A 27473-nucleotide genomic window follows, 5' to 3' on the forward strand; every position below is an offset into this window, starting at 1 on the left:
TCGTTCCATTGTATACCTTAAAAAATAACATACAACTATACACTTTAACAATTTTCAATCACATGTCAACAAAGCTGGAAGGGAGGAAGAAGTTAAACATGAAGACATAAAAGCATAGGGAAGTTAAGCCGGTGACTTGAGTTTACAATGTCCCATGGTGAGGACCTCATCACCAGAGTCAACACTTTCTCATCTTGCTGTGTTGTTCTTAACATATTGAACATAGCAGTGGAAATTGAAACTGGTTTCAAAAGGTGTGATTTTCCCTAAAGGAGGAGAGGAAGTGAGTGCATTGCTCTTTCTGAGAGAAGAGCTGATATTAAACTATATTAGTGGGAAGGATTTTATTTAAAGAAGAGCTGGCATAGGGATCAACCTAGAGGCCTTGAGTTTGAGCCCATGCACTGGCTCACATCACTAAGTGCAGTGTCAAGTGTGCAAGCACCACATCTAAGTGTGTGAGCCTTGAAGCACAACAGCCTTAACAGAGGAAAAAGAGAATAAGAAAGAAAAGTAAGTATATTATATTTCCTGGAAGATTAGACTATTTTATACCACATTTATTTGTTTTTTTTGTTTGTTTATTGCCGCACAAAGTAGTGCTCAGGACTTACTCCTGGTTCTGTGCTCAGGAATCACCCCCGGTGAGCTTGGGGGACCATATGTGGTGCTGGGGTTTGAAACAGGGTTGGAGCACATACAAGAAAAATGCCCTGGGCCCGGAGAGATAGCACAGCAGTGTTTGCCTTGTAAGCAGCCGATCCAGGACCATAGGTGGTTTGTTCAAATCCCGGTGTCCCATATGGTCCCCCGTGCCTGCCAGGAGCGATTTCTGAGCAGACAGCCATGAGTAACCCTTGAGCATCGCCAGGTGTGGCCCAAAAACAAACAAACAAAACAAAACAAACAAACAAACAAAAAGCCCTATCAACTGTATTATTGAATTTTATTTGCTTGGGAACTTTATTTCTTCAAAACATTTTTTACTTTATAATAAACCACTAGCTAGTTAACAAAGGTTAGTATTTAAATCATGATAATTCAGCTATGGGGGGTGAATTGAATTAACAGTATTCCTAACACCACAGGCAAAAGGCAGGAGCTAAGGTCGGAGAGATAAGCACAGCGGTAGGGCATTTGCATTGCATGCAGCTAACCTGGGATGGACCTGGATTCAACTCCCAGCAACCCATATCGTCCTTTGAGCCTGTTAGGAGAAACTTCTGAGTGCAAAGCCAGAAGTAACCCCTGAGCACTGCCAGGTATGGCCCCAAAAGAAAAAAAGGGGGGGCAGGAGCTATCAGAGAAATGGGAATATCAGCAGCATTAGTAGCATTCTTCAACTTTTTCACACTGTCAACCTGCACACTCTCCTGTACACTAGTCCTTGCACTGTCATTGGTTAATTTGATGTCATAGGGTAAAATAAGGTCTTATTTTTCATTGAAGGGATTCCAACATGGCAGCTATGTGAAAGATGGGTTGAAGGTATAAGGAAGAAGAGATACTACTATCTTGGTCTAAACGGAAAAATAGTAAACCTGAATTGGGGAGGTAAGAGTAGAACCCATAGGAAGGAAGGAATATGAAGAAGGTAACACCGAAAGGAGTGAATACTGTGGGGGGCACAAGAAAGTACAGGTGACTCCCAGTTATTTGATTTGGGTAAATGGGTGAATATCATTCACTTAGATGAGATAGAGAGGGGTTTAAATATATTCTTTTTTTGGGGGGGGGCACACCCGGCAGTGTCCAGGGGTTACTCCTGGCTCTGTGCTCAGAAATCGCTCCTGACAGGGTCAGGGGACCATATGGGATGCTTGGATTCGAATCACCATCTGTCCTGCATGTAAGGCAAATGCTCTACCGCTGTGCTATCTCTCTGGCCCCCAAATATATTCATCTTGAACAATTATTATCCATCTGAATAGGATCCAGAAGACATTAGAATAAGATCTGGAGGTTAAGAAAAAAATTAAACAAGATACATATGCACTTGTCTAAAGAAAATAATTCATTTGCCAATTTCTTTGTGGCTTCAGCTTCTTGTTTGAATCATTAAAATAGCTTCATTACTTATCTTCAGTCTCTACCATTTCAAATTCGTGATTTACATTCCCATCAAAGTAATATTTCTCAATGACAGTAATGTCTATTTTGTTGTTTAAAATTCCTAAGGGCCACTGTGACTCTACAAAAGAAAATTTATCCTTGTTTTGCATTTCTTCTAGGGGAGCCACAACTGGAGGTGCTCAGGGGTTACTCCTGGCTCTGTGCTCAGAAATCACTCCTGGCTGACTTGGGGGGACCATATGGGATGCTGGAAATCGAACCACCGTTCATCCTGGGTTGGCTTCTTGCAAGACAGACGCCTTAGACTCTATGCTACCGCTCCGCCCCTCCCCCATTTTTTTAATTAAAAAATTATTTGGCACAGAAGGGTCTCACTCATCTATGGGTTTTAAGAAAAATGAAAGACATTCTTTTTTTTTTTTTTTTTTTTTTTTTTTTTGGTTTTTTGGGCCACACCCGGCGGTGCTCAGGGGTTTCTCCTGGCTGTCTGCTCAGAAATAGCTCCTGGCAGGCACGGGGGACCGTATGGGACATCGGGATTTGAACCAACCACCTTTGGTCCTGGATCGGCTGCTTGCAAGGCAAGCACCGTTGTGCTATCTCTCCGGGCCCTGAAAGACATTCTTGCAATAATAATTTTCAGACACAAAAGAGAAAAGAGCTGGAAGTTCCAGCTCACCTCAGGAAGCTCACCACAAAGAGTGATGAGTTTAGTTAGAGAAATAACTATATTTTGAACTGTCCTAATAATGAGAATGTATGAGGGAAATGGAGAGCCTGTTTAGAGTACAGGCGGGGGTCAGGTGGGAAGGAGGGAGATTTGGGACATTGGTGATGGGAATGTTGCACTGGTGATGGGTGGTGTTCTTTACATGACTGAAACCCAAACACAATCATGTATGTAATCAAGGTGTTTAAATTAAAAAAAAAATGAAGTGGTTAACTATGTGGCTTATCACTCTTGTGTTGGCTTATTCCATAGCCGACCTACCAAAAGAATCTTTTTTTTTTTTTTTTTTTTTTTTTTTTTTTTTTGGTTTTTTTTTTGGGCCACACCCAGTAACGCTCAGGGGTTACTCCTGGCTATGTGCTCAGAAGTTGCTCCTGGCTTGGGGGACCATATGGGACACCGGGGGATCGAACCGCGGTCCGTCCAAGGTTAGCGCAGGCAAGGCAGGCACCTTACCTTTAGCGCCACCGCCCGGCCCCCCAAAAGAATCTTTTTATGCAAAATATTGAGGTGTCAAGTGGTGGCACACAGTCCAGGATTTATAGATCTTGAACAAATTTGGTGGCTTGGAAATTTTATAATATTTTGTTATGTAACCTGGCCCATTTCTGTTGGAGACTGTCAGGGGGTGATGTTGGGCTACTGTAGTTCATGCAGAAAGGGAAATCTATTTCTCCCCATTCTGTGAATGCTGCAGAAGTAACAGCCAGGACCTGACTACCTGGGAAGTACCACTATTTTCTTTTGGAGCTGGGTGGGAGGGTCAGGCTTTTTTCTGCTGGAGAGATGGTAGCAGTGGGCAGGGGCTAGTGGGTTTTCTGGTGTCGGGATAGGTGTGGCAGGTGTGTGGCACTCTGCCCAGTCTGCTTCCAAAAGGCAAGACCCAGATATTTCAGTCCTATAGTATGATCTCACCTGAGAGGATAGTCGCTCATATTATTTAACTTCAGTCCTAGAGCTGGGCCTTTCTGTTAGAGGGTGTAGGGAATAGTGTTTGGCTGTTGTAGTTCTTACAGAAAGCGAAATCTGCCCTTCTCTTTTCTGCAAATGCTACAGAGGTATCAGCCAGGATTTTACTACCTGGGAAATATCAGCGACCTTTATTTTTTTTTATAAAAGTTCATTAAATAATATTTATGTCATTCTCATCCCTTGGTTGATGCTGCAATTTTTTTAATAATTCAAAACACATTTATTCACAGGAGATTAGCTACTACATAAAAATAAGATAATCCAAAAAATGTGCAGAATATTCCATTTGTAAGATTGGATTTTAATGTAGTAGGGAGGGGGAAAACAGTTCTTTCTATTTTAATTCCCAAAGAGTTTTCTTGTAGCCAATGTCTGGGGGTGTTGGTAGTAATTAAAACCAATTACACAAAGACCTCATTTTGATAATCATGTATTGCCAACAAATGACTCACACTTAAAGTATCTGCTGTTGGTTAGAAAAAATTCTGTAGAGAAACTGTCACCTTGGATCATGCATTCTCACTAGGAACAATGGAAAAGTGGTTCTTGGGAGTGGGTGTAAAATGGTTATTCCATGGTGCCAGAGCTGTGGCGCAAGGGGTAAGGCATCTGCCTTGCTCATGCTAGCCTAGGACAGACCAGGATTTGATCCCCCAGCGTCCCATATGGTCGCCCAAGCCAGGATCAATTTCTGAGCACATAGCCAGGAGTAACATCTAAGCATCACTGGGTGTGGCCCAAAAACAAAAACAAAAACAAAAGGGTTATTCCATGTATATGTAAAGTACAGATATACAGACAGTATATAAATATATATTATAAATCCTTTTTATGAAAATATCACAGGTACACCTGTGATATTTGTTTTATATGAAGTGTTCAGTAAGGCAGATCTATAGTAATAAAAGTATATTAGTGATTGTCTAGGACTTGAGTTAACAAGGATAGATTCTCTGTGTGTTTGCCAAAATATGTTGCCAGGGATCAAGCACATGTCCTCGCATATTTGAGGCAAGCTACATTCCTGATTCCCTCTTTTTTTGCGCTACCCTGAGCTACATTTCTGCCTCCCTATTATTTGGGGATGCCAGGGTTCAAACCCCAAACCTCAAACATGCAAGACAAGCTCTATAGTGCTGATCTATTTCTATGGCGTGAAGCCCACCATCTTTAGCAAAAAGATGCTATACTGCTATACTGAGCTCCAATTTTCTGTTACCATAATCTTTAGTTTGTTTAATTGTTTGATTTTTTTTTTTTGGATTATACCCAGCAGGATGCTCAGGGCTTTACTCTATGCTCTATACTCAGGGATCACGCTTGGTAGGATTTGCGGGAGGCTGTATTGGGTGCCAGGACATCATGAACTCATCCTACATACTGTATAATCTCGCCAATCTCCTACTATCTTATTTTTTGGTAGGCCCCCCAAATTAGGGGTTACTACTGGCTCTGCACTAAGGGGTCATTCTCGGAGTACCATGCTGGGAGAACCATAAGGGATGCTGAGGAAGATAGAATCTGGGTCTGCTACAAGCAAGACAAATGCCCTCTCTGCTCTTCTCTTCTATTATCTTAACATTGACAATGATTATCACAAAATCACTAACACAAATTAAGCATTTATTATGTACCAGAAATGCAACGAAAACACATGACACAGATGTGGGCATTTGATAGTCCCAGGTTCCATGAAGGAAGCACTGCTGACTCCACTTCTTTGCTGTGGTTGCTATAGCGAGAGTTGTGCTTTTCCACTGTGGTGCTCTCCAGGGATAGTGGCGGTGCTCCCACTAGTCACCATGCTTGCACATCTTTATTGCAGTGTTCCCTATGGTCATACATCTGGCTACATTGGGCCTGATCCCAAATCTTTATTACAGTGCCATGGGATCATGCATATGGTCAAAACTGAGAATCAAAGTTACTCTCTCTCACTTGCAAGGACAATGGTTACTGCCACTTAAGATATCTTGGTCCTGGTGCTATTTCCCAGGTGCCTACCTTCTTTTTTTTCTTTTTCATAGGGACTAGACCTAGCAGTGCTCCATACTGGAGGCAGGGCTCAGCCCAGTGTGGGCCAGGAGTGATGGAGTTTTTTTTACCTGTGGCACCATCAGGACCACACCTAGTATTACTGGGAGACCACCAGAGCTATATCCAGCAGAGCTTGGAACGATGAAGTGCTAGGGCCAGCCTCAGGGCCTTACACATAGAAGAACTGAGCTCTATCACTTTTTGGGGGGCCACAAATAGTGGCGCTCAGGGGTTACATCATATGAGATTCGGGAATCAAACTCAGGTCTGTCCCGGGTCGGCTGTGTGTAAGGCAAACACCCTACCCGGGTGGTATCGCTCTGGCACTGAGCTCTATAACGTAAGTTAGTTCTCTGCCTCCTCATGCCCTTCTCCACTTTTACATGGGGATTCCGAAGCTTAGAGAAGCTGCCACTTGCTGAATATGCACCACTGATAGGTGGCAGAACTGGAATTTGAAAGGGAGAATCCAGTTTAGAATCCTCACTGCATGGGGCCTGAGCAGTGGCGTAGAGGTAAGGCATCTGCCTTGCCCACGTTAGCATAGGCCAGACTGTGGTTTGATCCCTCGGTATCCCATATGGTCCCCCCAAGCTAGGAGCGATTTCTGAGTGCGTAGCCAGGAGTAACCCCTGAGCATCAATGGGTGCAACCCCCCCAAAAATGGAAAAAAAAAATCCTCACAGCAATGTAATTACCACACTTTGATCAAGATGACTTTTGAGATCTGTCTCTCATCATCCCAAACCTGTTGCCACCGTTCCAAAGATTCAATGATTTGTTCCTGTAACATAGTCTTAGAATCTTTTGTTCAAGTTCCATAATCAAAATTATAATTGGCCCTGATGGTTGAGTTTGTGTGTCTTAATAAGTTTTAGGCCTAAACATTGGAAGCAGCGAAGGAAAAAGAAGTAGCTAGAACCAGTCACAGGTTGACTCATAAAAATCTTTATAAGTAAATATATTTATATGATTTTTTTTAAATTTACTGAGAATTTGTGGTATACAATACTGGTAACAATGGGGGCCAGAGTAATTGTACAGCAAGGAAGGCACCTGCCTTGTACACAGCTGACCTGGCTTTAATCCCTGGCATCCCATATGGTCAAGCACAGCCAGAAGTGGTTCCTGATTGGAGAGCCAGGTTTAGCCCCTGAGCATCACCTGGTATGGTCCCAAAACAAAACATAAAATAAACAATAATTGTTCAACGTATACATAATTCGAACACCACACTCATGACCAGTGTACCTCCCTCCCTCCCCCAAGGACTCCAACACCTCATTTTTTCAAACTCTTCCACCCCATCCTTGCCAACTCAATTGTGTGAATCAGTTCACCCATTACGTTGTCTTTGGACCTTTGTCATGATCTTGCTGTGTATCTTTAAGTCCTACAGATGAAAGATAACTCTGTCACTATTCCCTTTTTTGTCTGGCTGACTTCACTCAGCATGATATCCTTTAGCTCCATACAAGGGGAATTATTGATCAACTTTGTAAACAATCTCTATCAGTGAGATTAAACTTTGATGTACTGGGAAAGTTCAAGGAATCCTGAATCTTTGGTTTTGATAGGCCTGATGTTATGCTCCCATTATAAAAATTATTTGGCTACCCATGAAACAAATTAAATGCACAAATAAGTGACATATCTTCCTTCTCTGCAGAGATTCATATTAACATTATACAAGTGAGACTACTTCTAGACTACTCTAAAGATCAGTGAGAAACCTCCAGCTTCCAGGCCATTGTGAACCACCCCCACAAAAAAAAAATGATTTCAACTAAGAACAGTGTGAAAATCTGAAGTTTTTGGCCCACTCATCCCTTCCCTTCCCCTAAGCAACTGAAAAAAAAGATCTTTATATTAGGGTTCCCACTCAGGATGGAAAAAGTTGAGTCAGATCTCTGTCTACACATCTAACTTGTCTGAGGAAAACCTGAGAGATTAGTTTCTATCTTGCTTAATTGAGATCATGGAGAGGACATGCTCCATCTGAAGAAGGCTGAACCTAGACTAGCTCCAAAGAAGTAAAGAAAAACACCAGAGGGAGCCAGAGATCAGAAAATGTTGACACTGCCCTACAAGCAGCACTATGGTGAAGATATTCCCCTGCATCATATCCCCAAACACTGGAAGAAGGGATTTTTTTTTTGAGAATGCTAATAGTAGCAATAGAATACAAGGTAAACAAAGATATGTGGAAAGGTGGACCAAAATAAAATTTAAGAAATGACTGAAGGGGACCGAGCTATAGCACAGCATGTAGGGCATTTGCTTGTATGCCACCCCTGGTGATACTCAGGGGTTACTCCTGGCTATGCTCTCAGAAATCGCTTCTAGCTTAGTGGACTATATGGGAGGCAAACTAAACTGTGGTCCGTCCTAGGTCAGCTGCGTGCAAGGCCAATGCTCTACCGCTGCGCCATCAATGGCATTGATTCACTGGCATTGAACACTGATAAATTAAGAGCTTAATTTCAATGAGCTGTCTCCTTTGCCTCTTCAGATAGGCTTTCTTCATGTTGTGTGTATTTGTGTGTGTGTGTGTGTATGTGTGTGTGTGTGTGAGAGAGAGAGAGAGAGAGAGAGAGAGAGAGAGAGAGAGAGAGAGAGAGAGAGAGAGAAACCCCAACCCAAATTTTCCCACATTAAAGAATGTTTCTCTCCCAGCATCTGTAGGATGGGTGGGTGCGTTTGGGCCACACCTGGCTATACTCAGAGATCTGTTGAGCCCAGGTATCCTATGGAGTTCTGGGGATCAAATGCAAGTCAGACACATGTAAGACACAAACACTTTCCTGTCCTGTTAGATATTCATCCAAGGAAATTCTATACATAGAATTCTATACATTCTACATAGAATTATATACATAGAATGGAAATTCTATACATAGAATGGAAATTCTATACATAGGACATACATATTCTATACATAGGATGGAAATTCTATTGAAATTCCCATGTATGGAAATCTCATGTAATGTAGGTTGCCTCTATTTGGGTCAAGCCCAAACTATCTCTACTCTGAACTATCACTTAGGGTAGAAGAAAGAATAATGTAACTTAATTGGTCAAGCCTGGAGTAGGTGCTAACAAGAGGGAAGTGGGAGAGGGAGGTGTCAATCAGATACCATGACTGACAGTCCCACCAGAACCACATGTAATAGTGGAAGGAAGAACCCATGGAAGAAGGAGAGCCTGTGAGTCAAGAGAACCCTATCATGGGTCTTCAGGGAAAGCACTGCCTGCTATCTCTTAGAGATGAGAAGGTTGGGGTACATCATGAGTAGTAGGAGAGGTTAATGATTGACAGAGATATGCTTTCCTATAGAGAAGGTCATGTTGAACTGGGTTTTAGAATCAGAAAGATTTGTTTGTCTGGGACAACACATTATGGGATGAAGCTCACATTACCTTCAGATGATTAATGCTACATCTGGGCATAACATAGCTTTTCTTTATAAATCTCAATTTTCTATAAAGGAGTGATTAGAGATTGAATGTGAGTAAAAGCAGGTGACAAAAAAAATTTAAAAACCCTCAAAGTTGAATATAACTAGAAAATAAGTCCTTAAAGTAGCTTTGGTTTGGTTGGCATATGGCCAAATGCTGAATAGCTTAGATAAGTACCAAAAAGTTTTAAATATGTCTTTCCCATATGCTTAAGTAACTAAGGAAAGGTGGCACATGCCATCTGTTTAGGAGGTAAGTGAACTCCAGTGAGATAAAAGGATAACAGGGCATTGGGCTTCTTAGACCAGCAGGTAGAGCCAAAAATGTGGAAGCTAAGTCAGGACTGTGGACGCTCCAGAGGTCCATCAAACTAGCAGGAACACGGAACCTTCTGCTGTGTATCACGCCAAGTTCTCTCTATCAAAATAGTTCCACATGCCACTTCTCCCAGAAAGCTTCCAGCCTATGTCAGCAGAAACAAGTTCTTCCATTAGCGGTAAGGTCACCCACAGGATTCATGGGCCTATGCCCAGTGCTTGTCTATAAAGGAGAAGGGAGCAGTTCTGATGATACTGGGCTAGCAGTCGCTCATGAACACTAAGAAACTACTGTGGTTCAAGCCTCTTTCTTTCTCCCCTCTGAGGTTCATAAGAAAGCAAAACACTGAAGGCCCAATTACATGTATAATATATAAGAAATCATTTTGGGGGGCTAGAGTGATAGCACAGTGGTAAAGCATTTGCCTTGTATATGGACGACCCAGGATGGACCTGGGTTCAGTCCCCGGCATTCTATATGGTCCCCTGTGCCTACCAGGAGCTATTTCTGAGTGCAGAGCCAGGAGTAACCCCTGAGCACTGGTGGGTGTGATTCAAAAACAAAACAAAACAAAAATAATAAAGAAAAATAAATTATTTCAAAAAAGATTTAAGATTTAAGAAAGAGTACAGGTGTTAGAGCACATGCCAAATGAGCTAACTGGAATTTGATTTCTAACATCACATGGTCCTCTGAGTAATGCCAGGTACAGTAGTGGGGGTTATCTAACACCATTGGAGTAGTCAAGGCATCCCCAGCAGGGCTCTAGCAATAGTGTATTGCTTAAACTTTAAGTGAATTACCAGCTCTGATGGTTAAATCTTGTCGGTGGGGCTCCTAAGAACCCCCCCAAAATAGCCCTTTATTTTTATATAACAGATGTCCAATTTATTTATTAAACTTTTTGTTTTGTTTTGTTTTTGAGCCACATATAGCTGTGCTCAGGAGTTACTCTTGGCTCGAGCTCAGAAATTACTCCTGGCAGCCTTGGGGGACCACATGGGTGTTGGGAATGGAATCTGGGTTGGCCGTATGCAAGGCAAATGCCTTACATGCTGTGCTATTGCTCGGCCCCAGATGTCCAATTTTATGTGCAGAATTCCTTTCTAAAAATAAGGTTGGTACAAGCAGCCTACAGTGAATATAAGACCTTTCCCAATATAAGACCTTTCACATGCCCAAATCTTCTCTGCCTCTATCCTGTAGCATTGGGTAGCAGAAACAGCAGTAAAATGTTCCATGTTTCACTGCATAAGCATGGCCGTCATGTTAACTGTGGCACACTGGTTTTGTATGTTTCTTTTTCTTTTCTAGTAATACCTCACTGTTGAATTAATATAAAAATATAGAGTCCTAGTATTGGGGTGAGACCTTTCTCGGCACAGTGCCTGTAGCCCCTTGGCTGGTGGGTTTGAAGGTTGCAAGAAAATGGTGGAGAGATTCACAAACAGTCAGATGAAGTTTCAGGAGTCAACCAGCTTTATTACACGGCCCTGACCGCCATGTGCATTTCACCACATGGCTTCTATGCTAAGCCTTTTAAAGCAGCCTCCTTCAACTGCCCTCTACTCATCCTGGCTTCTTCTGCCCCTTTGTCTTTCTCTCTCTCTTCTGCCAGCCTTACTATTCTCTATCCCCAAAAGCAGCCCCTTCCAGGATGGGTCTGACCATCCAGGTAGGATAAACAAGAAGGTAGGAGAGAGGTAACACCTCACAATTTACACATCTTCATTAAGTCCATATCACTGAGCAGAAATGTAAATTCAGGAGCTCCAGTCCAGAGTGTTTGAAATGCCAAGATGTCAGCTCAAGGCCTTACCTGGGCCCCACAAGTGAGGAAAGATGAGAACCCACTTAACCAACTGATGTCACACTGTTGTTGTGCAGCCTCCACCTAGCAGTTTTGGTGTCCCTGATTCATCTAAAGGGCTGACCTTTAGAACTAAAGGCACTGCCACAAGGTGGCTGGAGCAGCTGCAGAGACAAGGAAAGAATGAACCAGTGCCCATCATGGAGACTTCAGACCACCTAGGCGACTGCACTGATGAAACTAGCACCCACAGATTCTAATGTAAATTATGAACAGAGGGAGGGTAAGACAAAGAAGTAGAAAACTTGGGGAGAATCTCTAAGATTACTGCTGAATGCCAAGCAGTAAGTAGTTGGAAAATGAGTGACTTTAAAGAGCTGTCATCTAAGCCTATTCTCACACATCTTTGCCCATCTTACCTCTCTCCCCAAGTTTAAATATTAGGAAGTACTTGTAAAATTAAATTAAGAAAAGTGCTGGTGGGTCGGGAAGGTGGCGCTAGAGGTAAGGTGTCTGCCTTGCAAGCGCTAGCCAAGGAACGGACCTCGGTTCGATCCCCTGGCGTCCCATATTGGTCACCCCAAGCCAGGGGCGATTTCTGAGCACATAGCCAGGAGTAACCCCTGAGCGTCAAACAGGTGTGGCCCAAAAACCAAAAAAAAAAAAAAAAAGTGCTGGAAATGCCATCTTATCTTTTTATCAGTGTACCAAGTACTCAGCTGAATATTTAGATGTTAATTTCAAAAATGAAATCATGCTCTAAAAGTTAAAAAAAATAGGGGCCAGCGAGGTGGTGCTAGAGGTAAGGTGTCTGCCTTGCAAGCGCTAGCCAAGGAAGGACCTCGGTTCGATCCCCTGCGTCCCATATGGTCCCCCCAAGCCAGGGGCAATTTCTGAGTGCTTAGCCAGGAGTAACCCCTGAGCATCAAACAGGTGTGGCCAAAAAAAAAAAAAAAACAAACAAAAAAAAAAACAAAGAAAAAAACTGATAACATAGTGGGTAGGGCATTTGCCTTGCACATGGCGGATCATGGTTCAATCTCTGGCATCCCATAAAGTCCCCTGAACCTGTCAGGAAAGACCCAAGTGCACCAGAAGTAATTTCTAAACACAGCAGGGTGTGACCCCCCAAAAAACAACCAAATAAAAAAGGAATAGCCTTACATAATAGTCACATCCCAGTTTGGGGGCAAATAAATGTGAGGAAAAAAAATCTATGGTGCCCACATGGCCCCTATTTCCATACTGAATTGTGTACTGGGGCTCTTTCTTGTCCTCCCTCTCCCCTTCCTCTGGACAACCAAATAAAACCTGTTTTTACTTTAGGAAAAAAAACTGTGATGATTATGTAGTTAAATGACTATTTATGACTATTTATGACTATTCATTTGCAGAAGACAAGATGGCTGGATTCCAAGAGAATGTTCAGGTAGGGTGTATGCGGTGCTTCTACAGAAAGAACAGAAAGCTGCGTGGAAGTGGAGATAAATACCTTGCCTTGTGAAATGTGGCCCAGTTCAGTTCTAGACTCCTGCAATTGAAAGGAAAAACATCTCTCTAGGAGAAGACAAAGTTCACAAGTAAGTGGGTAAAGATTTCACCTTTTTCAGTTTTTGGGTCACACTCGGCAGCACTCAGGGTTTACTCCTGGCTCTATGCTCAGAAATCGCCCCGGGAAGCACAGGGGACCATATGAGATGCCGGGATTTGAACCACCGTCCTTCTGCATGGACGGCAAGCACCTTACCTCCATGCTATCTCGCCGGCCCCCGAGATTTCACTTTTTTCCTAAGCACTTGCTCCTCGAAATGTAGACCATGAGGCAGAGATACTGCCTTGCCTGGCAGCTTATTGGATATGCACAACCTTAGGCTGACCTTAGATGGACTCGGGAAATTGCATTTTAACAAACTACAAGGGGACGCACGGTTAAAGTTGGAAAAACACTGAGTTTTTGAGTCCTAAACCCATGCCCAAGTTGGCTGCCACTTGTGTCTTTGCTCATTTCCTAAAATAACTCTCTGCATATGGTCAAGAGTTAATGAAAGGATGTTTAGGAAATTCTCTTTGGCACCTACTTAATTCTATTTGGATGGAGGAGAGCATTTCTGAGAAAACAGTACACATTTACCCATGAGTGGCTTGGAAAGAGCCAGAAGCATATTAAAACCCAGCAAATAAAACATTTCTAGCTATTTCCACATGCACAGCTCTGTGGAGTAGGACAGATGGGCATAGTAAGTTTCTTCTCACTCCATACTCCCGCCCATAATGTGTCTTCCCTTCTTCACTCACACTTTCCTTCCTCCGAACTAGAATTAAGCTCTTGCTCTGGTTCATGCACCGAACAGCACATGGGTTACCTGACATGTGCTTTCAGGTCTCTCAAGTTCAAATCCAAGAACAAGACACTACCATAAATCCAGGACATGGGAAGAAAACACAAAGTAATTTGGTACAGCAACACTTCTGTCCTTCAAATAGGACACCACCTATAGGATACCATCAGACAATACCCAGTTCCTCCTGGCTCTGTGCTCAGGAATTACTCCTGGCAGTGCTCAAGGAATCATATGGGATGCCAGGAATGGAACCTCCCACTGTGCTATCTCTCCAGCCCTACCACCCAGTTCTTGTCTTTGCTTGTTTGATTGGTTTTTTTTTTTTTTTGGGGGGGGGTCCACACTGGCAGCACTCAGGGGTTACTCCTGGCTCTGCACTCAGAAATCGCTCCTGGCTGGGGGGACCGTAAATGATGCCGGGGATCGAATGCGTCCGTCCTGGGTCAGCGCATGCAAGCAAATGCCTTACCACTGTGCTGCCACTCTGGCCCCCAGTTCTTACCTTATTATTTTTTTGTTTTGTTCTTAGGTCACACCCAGCAGCACTCAGGGGTTTCTCCTGGCTCTATGTTCAGAAGTCGCCCCTGGCAGGTTTGGGGGACCACATGGGATGCCGGGATTTGAAACACCGTCCTTCTGGATGCAAGGCAAACACACTACTTCCATGCTATCTCTCTGGCCCTCTTACCTTATTTTTGACAGCAGCTAAAACCTAGGTCTGGGTTTACCTAATCTTTCCTTAAGAAATCCTTCAGACCTAAGGAGGTAGTTAATAATAAAAACTCTCTAAAACACAAAACCTTTGCTCTCTAGGACACAAAACATTATAGGAAGGCCACAGTTTGGAAAACATTTAGGAATTAACTAAAGTTGGCCATAGCATTATTGTGGAAACTAATAAAGGATTTTGAGTAATAAGCTGACAAGCATGTATCTCATTGTCCCCTGTGAAATGAGTAGTAGCCCCAATTGATGTCTGAAGAAATTTGAAGTTTTCAGTTCATTAATTTACCTAAGAAGCATATCTGTTGAAAACCACTGCTAATGAACCATGTGAGTAAAAAAAAAAATCATTTCCTTTTTCTGCATAATGTAAAAATTAAGTGAGATGAACGATGACAAATCACTTAGAAAACTAAGGTACTAAAATATATAAAGTATATTTTAGTATTATTTAGATTATGGCCAAATAAGACCTCTCAGTACTCCATAAATGGCAACTATACTTGTGAAAATGTTCACCCTTGTCAGTAAGTTTGCCTGTGTCTCAAAAATATGCAGGGTCAGGAGTTTAATTGTGATTTCTGGCTTTGGGGTCATACCTAGTGGTGCTTAAGTGTCACAATTCTGTGCTCTGAGGTTTTTATAGGAATTGAGCTGTGTCTGGTAGGGACCAAACCTGAACCTTTGGTATGAAAAGCTTTAGCACCAACCCTTGAGCTTTTCTCTGGCTCAAACCAATAGTTTATTTAGTAATCACTTGTGAAAAAAATATTTTTAATTTAACCTTTTTTTTTTTTTTTTTTTTGGTTTTTGGGTCACACCCGGCGGTGCTCAGGGGTTATTCCTGGCTCCATGCTCAGAAATTGCTCCTGGCAGGCACGGGGGACCATATGGGATGCCGGGATTCGAACTGATGACCTTCTGCATGAAAGGCAAACGCCTTACCTCCATGCTATCTCTCCGGCCCCTAATTTAACCTTTAATATTGGGAAAGAGGAAGGAAAACCAGTGCATCGTAGTTGGAGTCCAAGTTGGTATAACATTTCTGAAAAGCGAAGTGACAATGTTTTCAAGATTTTTTTTTTTTTTTTTTGCTTTTTGGGCCACAACCGCCAGGTGACGCTCAGGGGGTAACTCCTGGCTATGCACTCAGAAATTGCTCCTGGCTTGGGGGATTATGTGGGATGTCAGGGGATTCAACCGAGGTCCATCCTAGGTTAGGGTGTGCAAGGCAAATAAATGCCTTACCACTTGCGCCACCGTTCCAGCCTCTCAAGACATTTTTTGACACCGTTTCTTCTAAGGAAAAATTAGTTGGGACAAAATGTACAAGTATAGTTAACAGGCTATGTTCTGGAGTCAGATTGCTTGAATTATAATCCCAGCTCCACTTTTGGAAGGTTTGCAGGTTTGGGGGTCACTCAGTAGTGTTCAGGAGCTATTGCTGGCTCTCTGTGCTTGGGATCTAAAAGGAGTTGGTTGTGTACAAGACAAGCACCTTACTTACACCTCTGGCTCCCAACTCCATGTTCTATTAGCTGAATGACCTTGAGCAAGTCTCTGTAACCTAGTATCTTGAATGGGACACTGTAAACTGTTACTTTAATTATTTGGGGGTTTATAATTGTTTGGTCAAACAATTGCAATCAATTTGTCTGAAAAATAAAATAGATGCATTACAAAGTGACTTAATGAATGTAGTGAAACCATCAAAAATGAGTCAATAAGAGACGTTTTTGTTTTATTTTTATTTTCTACTGAGACTAATTGGTCTCCTGTAATATAGGCTAAAAATATCAAGAAACGAACACATATTAACCCATATTATTATTGAAAGAGTATTTTGCATAAGAATTATATCAAAAAAAAAAAAGAAAAAAAGAAAAAAAAAAGAATTATATCCAGGACAAGGGAGACAACTCTAAGGACTGGAGCACTTGATCTGCATAAAGACCCTCCCCGAACCTTACTCTCACTCCCAACCTGCCCCTCCCCAGCAAAGCAAATGAGAAAATCTATTAAAAATGTTTGAAAAGGGGACCAGATTGATAGCCGATGGGTAGGAAATTTACCTTGCCTGCAGTCAACCTGGGTTCCATTCTGATACCCTCATATGTTCCCCTGGGTTCCACCATAGAGCCAGTAGTAAAACCTGGGGTGCCCCCCCAAAAACAAGAAGACAAAAAGCCTAAATGGACCGAATCAAAATAATAAAGAATATGTGTAGGTAATAATACAGGCTATCAGGTTCTTTCATCAATACTTTAAAATCCTAGAGCAGGGGCCAGAGTGATAGCACAGTAGTAGGGCATTTGCCTTGCACGCTGCTAACCCTGGACGGATCCAGGTTTGAATTCCAGCATCCCATATGGTCCCCTGAGCCTGCCAGGAGGGATTTCTGAGCAAAGAACTACGAATAACCCCGGGTGTGACCCCCAAACCAAACGAACACACAAACCCTAGAGTAGTGCTTCTCATACTCTACTGAGGCATCTAGATCACCTAGCGGTCTTGTCAACATGCAGATTCTGGGGCCTGAGCAATAGCACGGGATAGGGCATTTGCCTTGCACCGGCCAACCAGACTGGCCTGTTCATCTCCAGATTCCCATTTGGTCCTCCGAGCCTGCCAGGTGTGGTCAGCACAGAGATAGAAGTAACCCGGGCGCTGCCAGGTGTGGCCCAACTCCCCCCACCCTCCATGCAAGTTCTGGGTCAGTAGGTCTGGAATTTTACAGATTCTGTATTTGTACAGGTCCTTGGTTAAAGCTGACGCCCCGCGTTCATGACCCTCAGTTTGGGTCATAGGTTGAAGCAGACTCCAATCTTGAGTGTGAACCAAGGAAGCGTTTGTTTGAGTGCAGGTTGCTTCTAGTTTTAGTTACGTCTGGAGCAAGATCCTAGAATTTGCCCTGGGAAGTTTTCCAGGCTTCACACTGATGCTACAGGACTGAAATAATTTTGAAACCCATTGGCTTAGAAAAAAAATAACCATGTTGTTTTGGGGTCATGCCTGTGTGTACTCCTGATGGCTCTGCTTGCAAAGCTCCAGCTCTTCAAAGGAGGAAGAAGTAAAAAAAAAAACGAAAACAAAATAAAAAAAAAACAAAACAAAAATAACCAACAACAACAAAAAAACAAAACAAAAACAAAACCCTACTCCATTGCTTACAAAAATAAAAGCCCTCTTCCTCAAAATGCTTCCTAATCTTGTTGGGGGTAGGGAGAACACCAGTTTAGGAGTTATTCTTGGCTCAGAGTTCTGGAGGGAGCCCTGGAGTAATTGGGGTACCATAAGTGGTATGCAGATCAAACTTAATTTGCTTCCAAGCAAGCCCCTAACTTACTGTACTATCCTCTGGCACCAAACGCCTTCATGAAATTTATTTGTTTGTTTGTTTGTTTGGGGGCCACACTAGACGGCGGCGCTCAGGGTTTACTCCTGGCTCTGCGCTCAGAAATCACTTCTGGCATGCTGGGAGATGGAGGGGAACCATATGGGATGCAGGGGATCGAACCTGGACAGACCGCATGCAAAGCAAACACCCTACCTGCTGCACTATGACTGTCACCTCTACACTCTGCTTCCAGGATCTTATCCATCCATTTCCTACCACTTCCAAAGTTGAGGTCACAGAACCAAAAACATTCTATACCCCCAGAGAATCTGAACATTGGAAAATCTGCTCTATTTCCTCACAGCTCTTGACAGGTCCGTCACACCCTTCTTTTGCCTTAAGTCAGTCAAACCCGCCCCAAGACCCTCAAAAGCCACCTCCTCCATAAAGCCTTGGGGCCCAGGGCTCCCTGAAATTCACCCTTCTACCCTTTCCCCTTCGTCCTGGCTCTATGGCCCACTCCAGGGACACTCCAGGGGCATCCCCCAACCCCGTCCAGGGAGAGAACCCCAGGCCTCTAGAGCGGGTTGCGCATCCCCTCGCCAAACTGGGAGTCGGTGGAGTCCCCGAGTCTTGTTGTCACGGTCTGGTCTGCACCCCCTGGGCTTGGCCTTCTCCGATTGTGGGCCGACAGCTGCCGCTCAGCCCTCGCTGCCAGACCCCAAGAAGGAATGGCTCTCCGGGGCAGGCCGAGGGAGGGGAGGCCGGTCCTGCCAATGCCAAGGGCAAGAGGCCGTGCGCGCCCCGTGAGCAACGGTAACAGGTGTTTTCCATCCGTCCCCCTCCGTGACTCATGGGCGCAGCTGCCCACGAGCCGAGGCGGCAGCGCGCGGCGCCTCCTGGTCTCTCGCGCCCCGAGCACCCGCGGGCGCAAGGCGGGCGGGCACTCCCGGAGACACCCCGGCCACGAGGCCCGGAAAGGGCGGCCCTGGCACCGTCTGAGGGGATGGGGACGGGGACGGGGACGGGGACGAAGGCCTCCAGCTAAGGGCAGGGAGGCTGGCTGGAGTCCTAGCTCGAAGCCCCAAGCACCTTTTCGTATGTTTTGGAGAGGTCGAAGGTGAATGAAACACACACACACACACACACACACACACACACACACACACACACACACACACACACACAGCCTGTGTCCCCCCCTTCCCCCGCATCTATCCACGTCCATCCGAGGAGGCAGGCGCCTTTCCCCCCAGCGCTCCAAGGAACGGGGAGAGAGAGAGAGAAAGCAAGAACCAGGCCCGTCTTTGTCTGCCATTCATCTTCCCCGGCTTGCTCCGGTCAGCGACCACCCCTGGCTACCCGGATCGGGTCCCCCTCATCCATCCATCCATCCATCTATCCATTCATTCATCCACCTCTCCAAACCCTCCGTGCGTCCCCAGGGCGCGCGCCTGGCAGGTTGCGCGAGGGGAGAGGCGGGGAGGGGAGGGAGGAGGGCGAAGGGAGGAGCAGTGGGAGGACGGAGAGGAAGAGGAGGAGGAGGAGGAGGAGAGCCAGCAGCCTCCCGCAGCCGGCGGGCGCGGAGCATGGGCGCGCGGGGTGTCAGGGCGGCGGCGGCGGCGCATCGAGCCCGGCGCGCGCCCCGCAGCCGCCGCTTTTAAACCCGGGAGGGCGCGGCAGAGGGTGGCAGAGGATCGCGGCCGAATGGAGAGGAAGGGCCCGGCGGCCGCGGCCCAGGGGACCCCGCCGAGCCCCCCGCCTGCGCTGGGCAGCACCCCGGGCGGCGGCCCGGCCGGGGCGACGGCCCCCGAGCCCGCCGAGTCCATCGGGCGCGCGCTGGACTTCAAGGGCCAAGGCGCGCAGTGCTACAAGGACAAGAAATTCCGCGAGGCCATCGGCAAGTACCACCGCGCCCTGCTGGAGCTCAAGGGGCTGCAGCCGGGCCCCGGCTCCGAGCGGGAGCGGGGACCCCGGGCCCCCCACCCCGGCACCCGGCTGTCGGAGGAGCAGAGCAAGACGGTGGAAGCCATCGAGATCGACTGCTACAACAGCCTGGCAGGTGAGCTGCGCCCGCCTCTCTAGCCTCTCGGGGTCCCCCCAGACTCCTGCCAGGGCCCCCCGGGGCGCAGCTGGCCACTGCGGCGCGCGCAGTGCCTGCCCTGCGCGCTCTTCTCCCCAGGCCCCGCTGGAAAAGTCACTTCCAAACTCGCCTCGCCGTCTGTCTGTCTGTCTGTCTGTCACCCCGCTTGTCCCTACCCCCATCCCCAGCGCGACGCCCCGACTGCACGGGGAATGATGACCCTGCCCCCCCCCCCCCAGAACTGGACGGATTTGGCCCTCCCTTCCTCCCTCCGGCGGCGACTGTTACTACTAGGGATTCCTCCCCAAGTGGAACCACTTCCCAAAGCCAGCAGCTTTGGGGCCCAGGGCCTCCCCACTTTGGCTTTGGTGGTAGATGGAGTGGAGACTCACTTAAGGGGGTCATCAAGTTGTCCTCCGCTCCCCACCTGCTTTCCCCCCATTTCTGTCCCTATGGGGAAGAAGTTCCAGTGGTTTCAGAGGCCAAGGGGTCATCATGGACCGACCACATTGCCTTGGGCTCCTTGAGCAAAATGGATTCCAAAAAGGCCACTTTTATTCCCTCTTGTGAGCTCTGAGCTGCTCTCTAAGGGCTCCTGTTGCCAGGTGAAGGGGGAAGCCAGCCGTGGTGCCAGAGAAGCTTCTGGAGCCTTCCCGCCTGCACTCTGCTCTCAGGCCTTCTGGGCCCTAGCTTTCCCACCACCCGCCTGCTTGGCTGAGGGTTCCCTTGGCATCAGGTGAGAGCTGTGCTCCAGAGCTCAGCCTATGTGCCCAGGTCAAAGGCAGACCATTAAATTTTTTTTTTTTTTTTTTTTTTTTTACTTTGGCACAGGAAACTTTAAAGGCTCTAAAAAAAAAAAAAAAGGAAAGCCAGGCTCTTTCCAAGGCACTTTCCTGGGAGAAGGTGGAAGATGTTGGCAGAGGCCGCAGCCTTCTATTTCAAATGCATTCCTTCTTCTTCTCTCTCCTCCCTCGATTGGACTTGGGCATGGTCCAGGTCCTCTGACCAAATGAATGAATGGCCAGTACTCTCGACCCCTAACCTTGAAGCTGTTGGAATTGGTTGTTGACAATGGAAGAAACAGAGGAAGATTGGGAGAGTGACTAGATGTGGCTGGGGGTGGGGTGGGTGTAACTGGGACCCAGGCATTTGGGAGGCAGTGGGGTGTATGTAAAAAGAGGCCTGTGGGGCCGGGCGGTGGCGCTAAAGGTAAGGTGCCTGCCTTGCCTGCGCTAGCCTTGGACGGACCGCGGTTCGATCCCCCGGCGTCCCATATGGACGCCAAGCCAGGAGCAACTTCTGAGCGCATAGCCAGGAGTAACCCCTGAGCGTCACCGGGTGTGGCCCAAAAACCAAAAAAAAAAAAAAAAAAAAAAAAAAAAAGAGGCCTGTAATTGGGGCCTGAGTGGTATGATAGTACAGCATGTAAGCCGCGTGCCTTTCATGCTTTCCTCCCAGGTTCGATCCCTGGCATCCCATATGGTCCCCTGAGCTGCTAAGGGTGATTCCTGACAGCAGAGCCAGGAATAACCCTGAGCACTGCAAGATGTGGGCCCAAAAGAAAAAGACAAAATAATCTGTATTTCTACTCCTTCTTTAGCTCTATTCTCTTTAAGGCTTCTAATGCCAGCCTGTGTCTGCCTTCCCATAATACTCTGTCGAGTTTCATCTTTAATCGTGATCACCCCAGGTTACAGAGGTACTTTGTAAGTTGTGAGGTAGTTTACAAACTTCCAGGATCACTGGTAATAGTAGTAGCTGCCAGAGAAGTGTTGGAGGGAGCTATGGCAGAACTAGTGATAGTGGCTGCAGGCAAGGTAGTTGTGGTACAACAAAGATGGAACATTTCAATCCATCACAAGATACAGCTCGATTTCCCTTTATTTCCTGTAAGTCCCTGGCACACTCTCTGCTGCCTGATGAATAGTTAAAGGGCAGAGAGGCCATTGGTGGAGGGAGAGGCCCTCTGGGTCACTAATGCAGTGTTTTTTCACCGTGCTAATGGAATCTTCTATTTAGTGATATCCATGGGCTCTCCAGGGTTGCCCCTCACCCCATGCTTTTGGCTGCTGGCCTGTGGCTAGCGCTGCCTTTCCTCCATCCCCAAAGTGGTTGCATTTCCATGCTGAAACCAAAGACGTGTCCTTGGGCAAAGACCTGGGTAATGCCTCCATTTCCAATCCCCTTGTTCCACACTCACACATTTAGGGAAACTTCAGCAATGAGAAGAGAAGAAAAATAAAAAACCCTCCACATTCATTATCTTTTTTAAATTTTGAAGTCTCTGAAAAATAGGATCATTTTTCCAGAGGAAAAAAAGCTCCCAGATTCCAGAGCTCTTCAAATCTAGGGTTAATATTCTTAAGTGCATCATGATCCAGGAGGTCATTGTCCAGTAGGTAGGCCTTAGTCTGTCTTAACTTCTGCCACAAGTGGGTTCCAGATTTTTACACTTGCAAAATCTTAGTGGGAGCACTTAGCTCTAGTAACCAAGAGAAAGAAATGTACCTTGTTTCTAATCTCTCACAGGACTGTTCCCAGCATTGTCATTTTCATTCACATTTAGAAAAAAAGAATAGAGGGAAAGAGGGAAGAGGAAGATGGAGATCGTTGGTGGTGGGAAGGTTGCACTGGTGAAGTGGGGAGGTATTCTTTTTATGACTGAAACCCAACCACAAACTGTTTGTAATCATGGTGCTTAAATAAATAAATAAATATATTATTATTATTATTATTTAAAAAAGAATAAGAGAAAAGAGTATTTATAAATTGGCCATCTTTGTCAAACCAAATTCTGTATTTCTCGGAGAAGAGACCCATATAAGACTTACCTGAGCAGAAATAGAGACCGGAGTTGATTTCCTTTCAGATAGTGCACAAAATAGACTAATACTATTTCATAATTCTAGCTTGTTGGGTTATAAAATAATGCACACCTACAAGAATTGCTGCTTTTAGAAAATACCAAAAAGTTTAAAGAAGAAAATATGAAATGACCTTTCATCCTCACACCTAAAAGGAAGCCATTTGTGCTGTATTTCCCTCCTGTATTATTTTCTGACCATAAACTCTTAACCCCCTGTACTTTGCTTCTAGTCTCACTTATGTCAGGCCACTTTTATATTTCATTAAAATATTTCCGGGAAGGTTATTTTAAGTGGCAAATATGATTTTCTAAGTGTGTTTTCAATGACCATTTAGTAGAAGTGGGAGGGAAAGGTGTTCACAGAACAGCGCAGTATGACCCATAAGAGATTTTTTCCCCCTTGTGCCTGCTAGAAGAGGGAGACAAGAACTTCAGGTTCTTTCTGGCAAAGAGGCAACTAACTTCCCTCTCCATCTGGCCTGGTGTGCTGGCTGAACAGCTGAGAAGGCAGGCTCCAGACCTGAGCAATGTAAAGATATTCTCTCAAGGATGGGTCCTCTTCCTTCACAGGGTGTGGAAAGCACTTGGATTGGCCTAGAAGTCACTTAGCTGTGTTTCTAAGGGCATAGCAACACCAAGCAGTAGTTTGTCTGGAGGAAACCTAGGTTTACTGGATCCTTAATACTCTGTTTGGAAGCTTTCAAGAGAATAGCAAGCAGGGGCCGCAAGACTGTGTTAGGAGATGTTGGTCTATCTAATTGATGATTTGAGGTGACCACATGAAGGAAGATCCATGGACTTAATTTTTTTTTTTTTTTGGGTCACATCTGGCAGCGCTCAGGGGTTATTCCTGGCTCTATGCTCAGAAATCGCCCCTGGCAGGCACAGGGGACCATATGGGATGCTGGGATCCGAACCTTTTTGCATGAAAGGCAAATGCCTTACCTCCATGCTATCTCTTGGCCCCTAATTTTTATGTCTTATTCTCTCAATAAATTCAAGAGAAGTGATGGGAAGCATTCTGTCCCTTCACACTTTCAAATTAATGTGATATAATGATTCAGAAAGATATTCTGGGGCCAGAGAGATAGCACAGCAGTAGGGCATTTGCCTTGCATGATGCTGACGCAGGAGGGACCCAGTTCGATTCCCAGCACCCCAGATGATTCCCTAGCTTGCCAGGAGCTATTTCTGAGTGCGGAGCCAGGAGTAACCCCTGAGTGTCGCTGGGTGTGATCCAAAGACCAATCAATCAATCAATTAAAAAAATAGAATTCTTATGTTTAAAAACAAAACAAAAAGATATTCTGACCTTCTTGGGGGACATGTAGACATTGGATTCTCCATATCTAGAAAGGAAGAAAACATTGAACTATTTGTCAGCTACTGTTGACCTTGATCAAGACAAAAACTCCATAGAGCCTGGGAATCTCTTGATTCCCTTCTGTTGTACATCTGTCCCTGTAGGACTGCGGTGGCTCCAGCTGGGTTGTGATCAAAAGGTTGCAATCCATAATGACTTGGTTGATATTTTCAAGTGATGTTCAAGATTCAAATGTCAGCTGCAGAGGTGAGTGCCAGGCTATGCATGGCATTGGATTTGAAGACACAATGAGAGTTCATTTGTTGCCTCTATGGCCGAGTTATCTTATGGATTTGGAAAAGTTTCTACCACTTTGATTTGTTCTCATTCCTATGCCCATCTAGGGCTATATCTGGGACATATATATATATGTATGCATACATATATGTGTATATATATCTCAAAAAGGTAAGGTAATGTTCATTGACTCCTGTGGAATTCTCAAGATGGGATCCTGACAGTGCCTAAAGAAGTCATATTGGGAAGTGATATGAGATGGGCATCTCTTTTTTTCAGTGTTTCTGGGAACATTACTGGACAGATCCAACGGTCTAGTGAAAAATGAATGTGTGAACTTCTTGGCTTCTTGTTTTTCCTGGTTGTTAGACCATACCTGGCTATGCTCAAAGTTATTTCTGGCTCTGCACCCAGGAATTACTCCTGGCAGTGCTTGGAAAACCTTATCAGATGCTGGGGATTGAATCGAGGTCTTTCAACCTGTAAGGCAAATGCCCTACCTACTGCACTATTGCTCCAGCTCAGTCTTGTTTATTTGCAATTTTTAATTGATTTTCTTCAAGAGACCATAATTTACAAAGTTGTCCATAATAGAGTAATAGAGTTGTTTTAAATTTACAATGTTCTAACACCAATGAGGGTTTTGTTATTATTGTTTAAAAAGACCTTAAGAGATAGTTTCTTTTTTTTTTTTTCGGACCACACCCATTTGATGCTCAGGGGTTACTCCTGGCTAAGCGCTCAGAAATTGCCCCTGGCGTGGGGGATCCATATGGGACTAATCGCTGTCCTTCCTTGGCTAGCACTTGCAAGACACACATCTTACCTCTAGCGCCACCTCGCCGACCCCAAGAGATAATTTCTTTTCTCTTTTTCTTTCTTTCTCTTTTTCTTTCTTTCTTTCTCTTTTTCTTTCTTTCTTTCTCTTTTTCTTTTCTTTCTTTCTTTCTTTCTTTCTTTCTTTCTTTCTTTCTTTCTTTCTTTCTTTCTTTCTTTCTTTCTTTCTTTTTTTCTTTTTCTTTCTTTCTTTCTTTCTTTCTTTCTTTCTTTCTTTCTTTCTTTCTTTCTTTCTTTCTTTCTTTCTTTCTTTTTTTTGTGGTTTTTGGGTCACACCTGGCAACGCTCAGGGGTTACTCCTGGTTCTACGCTCAGAAATCGCTCCTGGGACCATATGGGATGCCAGGATTTGAACCACAGTCCTTCTGCATGCAAGGCAAATGTTCTACCTCTATGCTAGTTCTCTGGCCCAGTTTCTTTCTTTTTTTTTTCTTCAAGAACTCTCTCTTGACTTGACAAATGGTGTTGCTTGCTTTTTTTATGTCATTACAAGAAAATTAATCTTTTATATTATTGGCATGAATTCATCTTTATTGTGCTATGCTAAGTTTAAATGGAAATATGAGCACTTACATATAAAATCTTTTTTTATTTGACATCTTTAAATTCGTATTTTATATGTGTATTTTGTCCAAGTTTCACTTTCTGATGAGTAAGGAAAGGAAAAGAACTCTAAATTATTCTACTGTTTTTCTTCTATGCACCATTTTTCAATATAAGTGGAGGACAAGTTCAGGATAGTAATGTGAGCGAAAAGAATATGGTGTGTTTTTAAGACATTTGTGTTTCTTTTAACATTCTACTTTCTGCACTTGAAGCAATTTCTGGGGGAAATAGAAAGCACAGCTTCTTGAGGCTGTCAGCAAATATGCTGCTTTAATTGTAGACCTAACTCTCTTACCTAATTCTTAAGTTGAATTCTTGCTGGATTCTCATGCATTGTGAATTCTCTGGAGTTCTGGATTCCTGGAATACTGGGAATGAATGCTTTATGTAAGTGGGGCTGCAAAAAAATGAGTGTGTTGGGTCAGGTCATTTAGTTTAGTGGGTAAAGCCTTGCACATGACCCCCTCAGGTTCTTTTTTTTTATTTTTGTTTTGGTTTTTTTTGGGTCACACCTGGCGGTGCTCAGGGGTTACTCCTGGCTGTCTGCTCAGAAATAGCTCCTGGCAGGCACGGGGGACCATATGGGACACCGGGATTCGAACCAACCACCTTTGGTCCTGGATCGGCTGCTTGCAAGGCAAACACCGCTGTGCTATCTCTCCGGGCCCCTTTCAGGTTCTATCCCTAGTACCCTACCTGAATACCTAGGTCCCCTGAATAGTGCCAATAATTATCCCTGAGCATGGAGCCAAGAGTAAACCCTAAGGATTGCTGATTGTGGCCCCAAAACAAAAAAATATGGAGAGAGAATGGGTATGTCTATCATCTCTGCTCATGGTCAGGCTCCATTGTTCTGATGAACTTTATTTAAAAATAAATGAAGGGGGGACCGAAGAGATAGCACAGTGGTAGGGCATTTGCCTTGTACACAGCCATCCCAGGACAGACAGTGGTTTGATTTCCAGCATCCATATGGTCTCATGAGCCTGCCAGGGGCAATTTCTGAGAGCAGAGCCAGGAGTAACCCCTGAGCATCGTTGGGTGTGACCCAAAAACAAAACAAAACAAAATGAAGAGGGGCTGAAACAATAGTAGAGTAGGTAGGCTGCTTGCCTTGCATGTGGCTGACCCAAGTTCTATCCCAGCACACCATCTGCTTCCCCAGAGCACTTCCAGAAGCTATCCCTCTGCTCATAGTCAGGAGTAAGTCCTAGTTACTACTTTGTATGGTCCAAAACAAAAACAAACAGAAGATAAGATTATTAAGAATTTTCGGAAGGCAACTGCAGAACATTAGGGCCCAACCTAGGTCCTTTGTGGGGTCAAAGCAATAGTACAGTAAATATAGCATTTGCCTTGCATGTGACTGAACTGGGTTCAATCCTTGGTGTCCCATATGATTCCATGAACCAGGAGTGATTATTGAGTGCAGAGCCAGGAGGAACCTGGCTCTGATTCCTGAGCATTGCCAGGTGTGGCATAAAAACAAAACAAAACAAAACAACAAAAAATCTAGGTCTTTTCTGAGCATGGATTCTATACAGTTATACCATTCATCCACCAATGAAGCCAACCCTCATGGAGACATCTGAAGATGACTACCTGGACACAATTGAGATGACCAAAATAGATGTAGAATATGAGGCAGATTCTAAGACAAAGGGTACTTCCTATAATTTT

General features: G+C 44.7%; 1 protein-coding gene across 1 annotated transcript in view; it reads left to right on the forward strand.

The window, feature by feature from the left end:
* Nucleotides 1-19493: 19493 nt before the first annotated feature.
* TTC9 (tetratricopeptide repeat domain 9) overlaps nt 19494-27473 on the forward strand; it is a 47159-nt gene continuing 39179 nt past the window's right edge. The window contains exon 1 of the mRNA XM_049770500.1: nt 19494-19863. Within this exon, the coding sequence (XP_049626457.1) occupies nt 19509-19863 (355 nt within the window). The 5' untranslated portion in view covers nt 19494-19508. The remainder of the gene's footprint in view (nt 19864-27473) is intronic.

Source organism: Suncus etruscus, chromosome 3 (assembly GCF_024139225.1).
Source record: "Suncus etruscus isolate mSunEtr1 chromosome 3, mSunEtr1.pri.cur, whole genome shotgun sequence".
NCBI classification, from domain to species: domain Eukaryota; kingdom Metazoa; phylum Chordata; class Mammalia; order Eulipotyphla; family Soricidae; genus Suncus; species Suncus etruscus.